General features: G+C 44.6%; 1 protein-coding gene across 1 annotated transcript in view; it reads right to left on the reverse strand.

Moving 5' to 3' along the window:
• GALM (galactose mutarotase) overlaps positions 1–9,033 on the reverse strand; it is a 70,231-nt gene extending 61,198 nt beyond the window's left edge. The window contains exon 1 of the mRNA XM_055243377.2: positions 8,586–9,033. Within this exon, the coding sequence (XP_055099352.1) occupies positions 8,586–8,775 (190 nt within the window). The 5' untranslated portion in view covers positions 8,776–9,033. The remainder of the gene's footprint in view (positions 1–8,585) is intronic.
• Between the last annotated feature and the right edge of the window lie 567 nt (positions 9,034–9,600).

The following is a 9,600-nucleotide window of genomic DNA, read 5'->3' on the forward strand; positions in this document are numbered from 1 at the left end:
GTGTGGTCTTGAGGGGAAACGATCTTATTCTTCTTTCTCTTCTTATTTTTTTAATCACATAATTAGTACATTAAAATATCCTTTAAAGAGAGTTAGGTAATACACAAGGATATAGAGTAGGCTCGCCAGAGGAAATATAGAAGGCCTGGTTAAATGTGAGTTTCAAATAAACAATAAATAATTGCTTAGCATAAGTATGTTCATGTTATTATTATACATGGGACATACTTATACTTTAAAAGTTGTGTCCGGGTGCAGTGGCTCACGCCTGTAATCCCAGCACTTTGGGAGGCTGAGAAGGGTGGATCACGAGGTCAAGAGATCGAGACCATCCTGGCCAACATGGTGAAACCCCATCTCTACTAAAAATACAAAAATTAGCTGGGTGTCGTGGCATGCGCCTGTAGTCCCAGCTACTTGGGAGGCTGAGGCAGGAGAATTGCTTGAACCCAGGAGGCAGAGGTTGCAGTGAGCCAAGATCGTGCCATTGCACTCCAGCCTGGCGACACAGCGAGACTCTGTCTCAAAAAAAAAAAAAAATAGTGTAAGCTGTTTACCTGAAATTCACATTTAACCAGGCATCCTGTACTTTTATTTGTGAAATCTAGCAACCTAAACAAAGACTAAAACACAAAAGCCTTCCTTCACCTCTCCACTCCCCTCCTTTCCAATGGTAACCACTATTAACAGTCTGGCATGTACACTTCATTTAAAAATTTGAATTAACTACATATTAGCAAATATACAAATACACAAACACACATATTCCATATAAAGAGAATCATACCATATAGAGTATCACACTATAATCATACATTGTTCTGAAACTTTTCATTTATCAAATATCTTCAGATCACTCCATGTCATGACATATCTACCATATTCCTTTTTATTTTTTTTTAGAGACAGAGTCTTGCTCTGTTGCCCGGGCTGGAGTGCAGTGGTGCAATCTTGGCTCATTGCAACCTCCACCTCCTGGGTTCTAGCAATTCTCCTGCCTGAGCCTCCCAAGTAGCTGGGGTTACAGACACACACTGCCATGCCCAGCTAATTTTTTTTTTTTTTGTATTTTAGTAGAGGCAGGGTTTCTACTATGCTTCATGTTGCCCAGGCTGGTCTCGAACTCCTGAGCTCAGGCAATCCACCTGCCCTGGCCTCTCAAAGTGCTGGGATTACAGGTGTGAGCCACCCCGCCCAGACCATATTCCTTTTTATTTTTTTAGATAGGATCTCACTGTCGCCCAGGCTGGAGTGCTGTGGAGCCATCATAGCTCACTGCAGCCTTGACCTCCCAGGCTCAAATGATCCTCCCACCTCAGCCTCTGGAATAGCTGGGACCACAGGTATATACCACCATGTCTGGCTAATTTTTTTACTTTTTATTTTGTAGAGACAGAGTTCCCCTATGTTGCCTAGTCTGGTCTCAAACTCCTGAGTTCAAGTGGTCCTCCCGCCTTGGCCTCTCAAAGTGTTTAAGTTGCTGGCATGAGCCACCGCACCCGGCCCCATATTCCTTTTGATGGCTACGTGGTATAATAATCAGCACAAACTGTTTGGGGCCTTTTTAGGGGAGGGGCTGTAAAAAGCAAAGTAGTGTCCTCATACTTACAACTTTGAGCGTGGGCGTATTACGGTACTTTTCTTCTCTTTAAGTTCTTCTGCTTACTTTACGATGGAAAAGATTAAGGTTTGGAGATTGTTTTCTGTATTATCACCAAGATTACTTTCCACTCTAGTTTTCACTTAGACGTCCTCTGAATTCCATTCCCTTTTCCCATGGTACTCTGTATCTGTCATGTCTACTTCAGATCAGCAGAGAATGCAATTCAAGCATATGAACTATTTTTTCAAGGGATGGAGAGGCTCTCAGGATACAGACCTTGAACTGATTAGGCCAGTTACAGGTCACAGGTTTCCATTACCCAACTGGTTGGGTACAAATTAAACATTAATCCTTCTCTTCCAGGCCTTTCCTGGTTTGCTTCTTTGCTAATCTGCAGGTGCATCAGAGTGTTGCCCATGGACTATCACAATAGCTAACACTTACTGAGTGCTTTTTTTTTTTGAGACGGAGTTTCACTCTAGGCTGGAGTGCAGTGTGCAGTCTTGGCTCACTGCAATGTCTGCCTCCCCGGTTCAAGCAGTTCTCCTGCCTCAGCCTTCCAAGTAGCTGGGATTACTGGCGCCCGCCACCACGCCCGGCTCATTTTTTTTTTTTTTTAATAGAGATGGGGTTTCACCATGTTGGCCAGGCTGGTCTCAAACTCCTGACCTCAGGTGATCCACCTGCCTCGGCCTCCCAAAGTATGTCCCAGCCACTTTCTAAGTGCTCTACATTTACTTCATTTCATACTCAGAACGTTTCTATGATGTAGACACTATTACTATCCCAATTTACAGATGTGGAAACTGAGGACAGAAAAGTTAAATAACTCGCCCCAAAACACACAGCTAAGTAGTGGCAGGACCAAGACTTGAACCCAGACAGTCTAGCTCATGAGTCCATGTTCTTCAGTATCAAATTATGTGGGAAGCGCAGGCTTTCTGGCTGTTGACCTTACCTCCATCCCTAGGCACAGGCCAGGCTGATCTCTCTCTCCTATTCCCACCTCTCCCCACCTTCTTCTCTTTCTGAAAATAGCTTTAAAAGCCCATATACTGGTTAACCAAAAGGAGTCCCAAAGAGCCAAACAATCTTTCCTTGGTTTTGTTTCATCTGCTTTTCAGATTATAGAAAAGCAGAATTTTTTTCTAAAACACAAGATGTTTGACTATAGAGATTTTTGAGTCCTACTTTGATTCATTCAACAAATGAACACTGAGCTCCCGCTCTCTGCCAGAGGCATACTGGGTGTTGGAGACAACCACAAATCCAACAGCAGGGCTCCTACCACGTGGATTTGCAAGAATTCCCTTACAAGTGACCACTACCCGAAAACAATCACGTCATGGAGATAAGAAGCACTTGCCAGGGCAGTTACTTGGTTTGGAGGAATAGGGTTTGTTTGTTTTTTTTCCCCATAATTATCAGGGGTTTTTTTGTTTTTGTTTTTGTTTTTTTTCAGACAGGGTCTTTCTCTGTCACCTAGGCTGGAGTGCAGTGGTGCCATCACGGCTCATTGCAGCCTTGACCTCCAGGCTCAGGTGATCCTCCCACCTCAGCCTCCCAAATAGCTGGGACTACAGGCATGCGCCACCACACCTGGATACTTTTTGTATTTTTTCTAGAGACAGAGTGTCCCTGTGTTGCCCAGGCTGGTCTTGAACTCCTGAACTCAAGTGATCCTCCCACCTAGGCCTCTCAAAGTGCTGGGATTATAGGTGAGAGCCACTGTGCCCCTGGAGGAATAGTTTTTAAGAATTAAACTCTAAGCACAGCAGAAATCCTGTCTCTGAAAAACCCTTTAGTTTTAAATTTTATACTACCTTCAAATGTTACTGATATGCTTTGACTTTGTGCCCCCACGCAAATCTCATCTCGAATTGTAATCCCACCTGGTGGAGGTAATTGGCTCATGGGGGCGGTTCCCCCATGCTGTTCTTGTGATAGTCAGTGAGTTCTCACGAGATCTGATGATTTAAAAGTGGCAATTTCCCCTCCTTTCTGTCTCTCCCCTACTGCCTTGTAAGATCTGTTCTAGCTTCCTCCTCGCCTCCTGCCATGATTATAAAGTTCCTGAGGCCTCCCGATCCATGAGGAACTGTGAGTCAATTAAACCTATTTTCTTTATAAATTACCCAGTCTCAGGCAGTTCTTTTATAGCAGTGTGAAAATGGACTAATACAGTTACTAAGCTTTCACATCAAATCAGAATTACAAAAAGTGACAATCCCCAAATCCTGAATAAGGCATGGCTAAAAATTTGTTTTGAAATGCAGAAAATACTGTTTTCCATGAAAATGTTCAAAGTTCCTAGGTCAAGCCATGAATGTTGATTTAACTAAGTCAATTGCTGAGCTTAGAGTAGAAGAAATGCTCGCCCCTTTTCCTGGGCAAGGTACTGGCGAGAATGAACTAATAAATGCTTAATCATGGGATATGGCCCTTTCCACTCCTCTAACATCCCAAGGACCACAATTGTGACGCCCAATTCGGACAGCCCAAAATTAGCCAGAGTGCACTAAAGTCTGAAATAAATTTACTCACCACTCTCAATCAAAACCCCCATTCACAGAATGACTTATCCTTTGGTTATATGAAGAAAACAATTTAATTAATAAGCACGTTAGTAATCTCAGATAATTATATACTTTTAGTGGCTGCTTGCTGTCCTAGATGAATCTATTTTTTACAGTGTTAAATTTTTGCAGTGTTAATTAAGTGAAATAAAAAGTTCTAGTAGAGTGAGAGATGGTATTTGGGGGCAAAGGAAAGAAAGGGGATAAAAATGATTAATTGCTCACTCTGGTCAGAGACATATCAAATATGTGGTCAGATATGGTCAGACACATATCACAGCCCATAGCTCATTAAATCATCACAATCCATTTGTTTCACATGAGAAAATAGGTCTGGAGGGTTTAAATAAATTGCCCTGGGTCGCACAGCTTTAAGGAAGGAAGCAGAACTTTAAACCAGGAATTTTCAATGCTCCCACCAGGGTGCTCCTGGGCGTGTGCGACATTAAACTGCAGCCTCTAACCTGATCCTTTTTTTTCCTCATCCCTGCTTCTGAACCCAGGTTTTCTAAAGGCACTAAATTTACTTTTTCTATTTTTTCCTTAATGCCTTTCATGGCAGTTAATAGCCAGGTCTTTGGTGGTAACTGGGGGAAACATGAAAAGGAAGGCGTTTCAATGATTGTATGGGTAGGTTGTTTATACCTGTGGCTTATAAGCAAATATTCTTAGCACAGGCTTTGAAAGAAATCATAATAACTGTAGGTGGGACATGCCGATGAAAAACATTTTTGGGCTGGGCGTGGTGGCTCACGCTTGTAATCCCAGCACTTTAGGAGGCTGAGGTACGCGGATCACTTGTCAGGAGTTTGAGACCAGCCCTGACCAATATGGTAAAACCCCGAGATCGCGCCACTGCACTAAAAAAAAAAAAAACAAACTTTTTTTTTCTTCTTTTGAGATAAGTCTCGCTTTGTCACCAGGCTGGAGTGCAGTGGCACAATCTTGGCTCACTGCAACCTCCACCTCCCAGGTTTAAGTGATTCTCCTGCCTCAGCCTCCCGAATAGCTGGGATTACAGGCATGCGCCACCAAGCCCAGCTAATTTTTGTATTTTTGGTAGAGACGGGTTTCACCATGTTGGCCAGGATGGTCACCATCTCTTGACCTTGTGATCCACCCACCCAAAGTGCTGGGATTACAGGCGTGAGCCACCGTGCCCGGCAAAAAACATTTTTAAATACAAAAAAAGGTAGAAAAACTCATAGGAGGCATTACTGATTTTTCTAGGCTGTTGTAGCAGGACGAGCCGCAGACAAAACTCCTCAGACACCGGATTAAAGAAGGAAGGAACTTTATTCGGCAGACTTGCGTCTCAAAAGCCGAGCTCCCCAGGTGAGCAATTCCTGTCCCTTTTAAGGGCTTACAACTCCAAGGGGGTCTGCGTGAGAGGGTCGTGATCGATTGAGCACACCGGGGGTACCTAACTGGGAGCTGCGTGCACCGGTAATCAGAACGGAACACAACAGGACAGAGATTTTCACAGTGCTTTTCCATAAAATGTCTGGAATCTATAGATAACATAACTGCTTAGGTCAGGGGTTGATCTTTAACTACCAGGCCCGGGGTGTAGTGCCGGGCTGTCTGTCTGTGGATTTCATTTCTGCCTTTTAGTTTTTACTTCTTTCTTTGGAGGCAGAAATTGGGCATAAGACAATATAAGGGGTGGTCTCCTCTCTTACTGTAACTAAAAATTTATATAATTTTCTTCTTTAGAATTCTATGAAAGAAAAAAAATCTCATTTTCCCAGGGAGAAAATGAACCATTCTGACCTCTGGTTATGGCTGTAATCCAAACAGTTTATACAACCTGTCTGGGAAATTGGAGACTGTTCATATCTAACTCTGCAGTTACAAAAGGACCATGTCTCATGGAATTATCCATACTCAGATCTTCCGCATGGCTCAAAACCATTTTTGGGATATGGTAATGTCAAGATAACCCCTTATTCTGTCAAGTCTTTAAAAAATTTTTTTTTAATTTAAATTTACTTATTTCATTATTTCTATTTATGTATTTATTTTAGAGACAGGGTCTCACTATGTTGCCCAGGCTGGTCTCAAACTCCTGGCCTCAAGTGATCCACCCACTTTGGACTCCTAGGATTACAGGCGTGAGCCACCATGCCGGCCTCTGTCAAGTCTTATTACTTTAAATTATTTACCTCTGTTTGTTTATATATATTTACATACTCTGAAGTTTTAAAAGAATATACAGTGAAAATTAAGTCTCCTTCCCACCCCCTGCACCCTGGGTACCCAGGATCCTTTCTTAACAACCACTGTTACCAGTTTATTGTTAACGTAGGTTTTAATGCACTAGAAATGTAGTATCAGAGCACCATCAAAATAGTAAGAGTGCTCTGTATCTCCCCTGTAAGTCACAGCCCACACCTCTACAACAAACATAGGTTAACAAGAGAAAAGCAAAACAGCTGGGCACAGTGGCTCATGTCTGTAATCCCAGTACTTTGGGAGGCTGAAGTGGGAGGATTGCTTGAGGCCAGTAGTTCGAGGCTGCAAGTCAGCTATAATTGCACTATAACTGTCACTCTAGCCGGAGTGACAGAGCGAGACTCCACCTCAAAAAAATAAAAAATAAATTAAAAAGCCAAACAAAGTTATTTGATTATAGCTTTACGTGACATGGGAGCTTTCAGAATGAAGACCCACAGATACAGGGAAAACAATCCATTTTTATGCTTAGGTCCAAGGGAGCATGGACAGCCATGTAGAAATATGATTGGACAAAAAGAGATCTGTTGCTAATAGAGTGAATGGGGAAACTCGGCAAGGCCTGTGTTCAGATTTTTCTTGGCCTCCCCATGCAGCATTCCTTCCTCCGGGTATGGGGCAGGACCCCTCTGGAATGAGGGTCTTAATTTCTTTATGGTCAGCTGTTACACAGAAAGGCAGAAGGAAAGATTAGAGTATATTTTTATTTTTTTGAGATGGGGTCTCACTCTGTCGCCCAGGCTGGAGTGCAGTGGCGCAATCTCGGCTCACTGCAACTTCCGCCTCCCAGATTCAAGTGATTCTCCTGCCTCAGCCTCCCAAGTAGCTGGGATTACAGGTGCCCGCCAGCAGCCTGGCCAACATGGCGAAACCCCATCTCTACTAAAAATACAAAAAAATTAGCCGGGCATGGTGTTCAACAGAAAGCTGAGTTTTGTTTTTTTCCCTGAGGAATCTGAAATTTGCTCTCTGTTTTTTAAGATAGAGTTTCACTCTGCCACCCACGCTGGAGTGCAGTGGCGCAATCTTGGCTCACTGCAACCTCCACCTCCCGGGTTCAAGCGATTCTCCTGCCTCAGCCTCCTGACTAGCTGGGATTACGGGCACGTGCCACCATGCTCAGCTAATTTTTTTGTATTTTTAGTAGAGACAGGGTTTCACCATGTTGGCCAGGCTGCCATGAGCCAAGTTACACATCTGAAGAACCAAACAGACAGAATGACACACCAAAAGGAAAACCTCAAACCTCCTCTCCAGTAGAATTTGTCTATGCCCCAACCACTGAGCAGAGAGTATTAACTCTCAGTTTCCCTTTGCCAGCCTTATTTCACACCTCATTTTCTGTCTAGTTAAACCATGGGGCTAAGAGAGAGTGATGTACATTTTCCTTTGCTGCAATCAAGCTGCAATTGTCATTCTTTATTTATGCAATTATTGAGTTAAAGTCTATCTCCCCAGCCAAACCGCAAGAGTGGGGACCTTGTCTGTCCTGTTTAATGAGGTCATTGGATTAATAGAGTTTTCAAATGTATTAATTAATGCCTGATCCTAATTGCCCACGGATTCTGGGATAAAAGTCCATCCTAGCTGGTAGGAGACCTGATCTCTGAGAAGACAGTGAGTTGGTCTTCTCTATTTTGTTCCCTAAATGGTTATTGGGTAGCTGGTGTACTAGGCAACCACTGAGCTTACTGGAGCATTTCTGAGACAACCAGGCCTCAAAGAGAATCTGATCAAGGAAGAAGGAAGTAGAAGAGGCAAGTATTTGAATTTCCTTCTTCAGAAGGGAAGAAGTGGAAGCCACACCCCCTCTTGCCTGCTCTTTGCTCTCCAGCCTTCTCCAGGTATCAGGCAGTTCAAAGATTAGGCAGTTCAAAGATTGCTCCAGGATTGCTGAAGTGTATCATACCATCAGCTGACCTTTTACGTTAACTGGGGCAAAGCCTGAACGGACAACCAGAGGCCAACTCTCATAGCTTATTTATTACAGTTTTTCCCAAATGCCAGATGGCCACACAGCCCTCTCTGATACACGCGCTTGCAAGTCAGACGGTCCCAAGCTAGGCGACTTTCCCCCTTCGTCCCTCGCATTGCAAGTGGCACGCTAGATCCGGGAGGTGTGTAGCGTGGGCCTGGGGCCTGCTCGCAGCCCGGGGCAGAGTTCAACCCACCTTCCAACTCGGCGAAGCCAAGTACCACGTCTGAGGCTCTCCCCTGCCTGTCTTTGACCTCTAGGGCTGTGATCGTGCAGCCCCAGGAGATGATGTCCACTCTCAAGAGGTCTGACTGCAGCTGGAACTTCTCCACTGTCCCTCCTCCCGAGGGCAGCTCTCCAAACACCGCCCTGGTCACCGAAGCCATAGAGAAAGTTCGGCGTGTGCAGCTACTGCCCGCTCTTCAAACTCCAGCGCTCGCTAAGCTAGAGGCGACCCAAGTTTACAGGAGAAGAGGCGTGACTCGGCTCAGACTCCTCCCTTTCCTTGCCTGGATTTAGGGAGTGACCGTTCCTGCAAAAAATAGCCCCTGGGGCCTTTCTAAATCATTCATTTGCCTGAGGATAACAAGAGGGACAAACTTTGCAGCCACGCTTGCACTTCTTTTCCTTGGCTCGCCCTGGTTGCATTGCATGTTGGGAATGGTAGTTTTTAGGAGGTGAAATTGCATTTGGGGGCCTGTAGTCTTTCTAAACTCCAATCCTGGGTTGACAGTGTTCTACCCCCATCTCCCCACACCTCAACATGTAATGAGCTGGTCATTAATGTCGGTGGCTATCAGACGAAGAACGGGAAAATGTAGATAGCAGACTTACAGTGAGACCGATCTTGGGAGAAAATTCGATTTTAACTCTTTGATACAGGGGGTAAGAAGTACAGTAGTAGTTGGCCGGGCTCGGTGGCTCACGCCTGTAATCCCAGCACTTTGGGAGGCCGAGGCAGGCGGATCACGAGGTCAGGAGACCGAGACCATCCTGGCTAACACGGTAAAACCCCGTCTCCACTAAAAATACAAAAAAAAAAATTAGCTGGGCGTGGTCGTGGTGGCCTGTAGTCCCAGCTACTCGGGAGGCTGAGGCAGGAGAATGGCGTGAACCTGGGAGGCGGAGCTTGCAGTGAGCCGAAATCGCGCCACTGCACTCCAGCCTGGGTGACAAAGCGAGACTCCGTCGCAAAACAACAACAACAACAA

Source organism: Symphalangus syndactylus, chromosome 14 (assembly GCF_028878055.3).
Source record: "Symphalangus syndactylus isolate Jambi chromosome 14, NHGRI_mSymSyn1-v2.1_pri, whole genome shotgun sequence".
NCBI lineage: Eukaryota > Metazoa > Chordata > Mammalia > Primates > Hylobatidae > Symphalangus > Symphalangus syndactylus.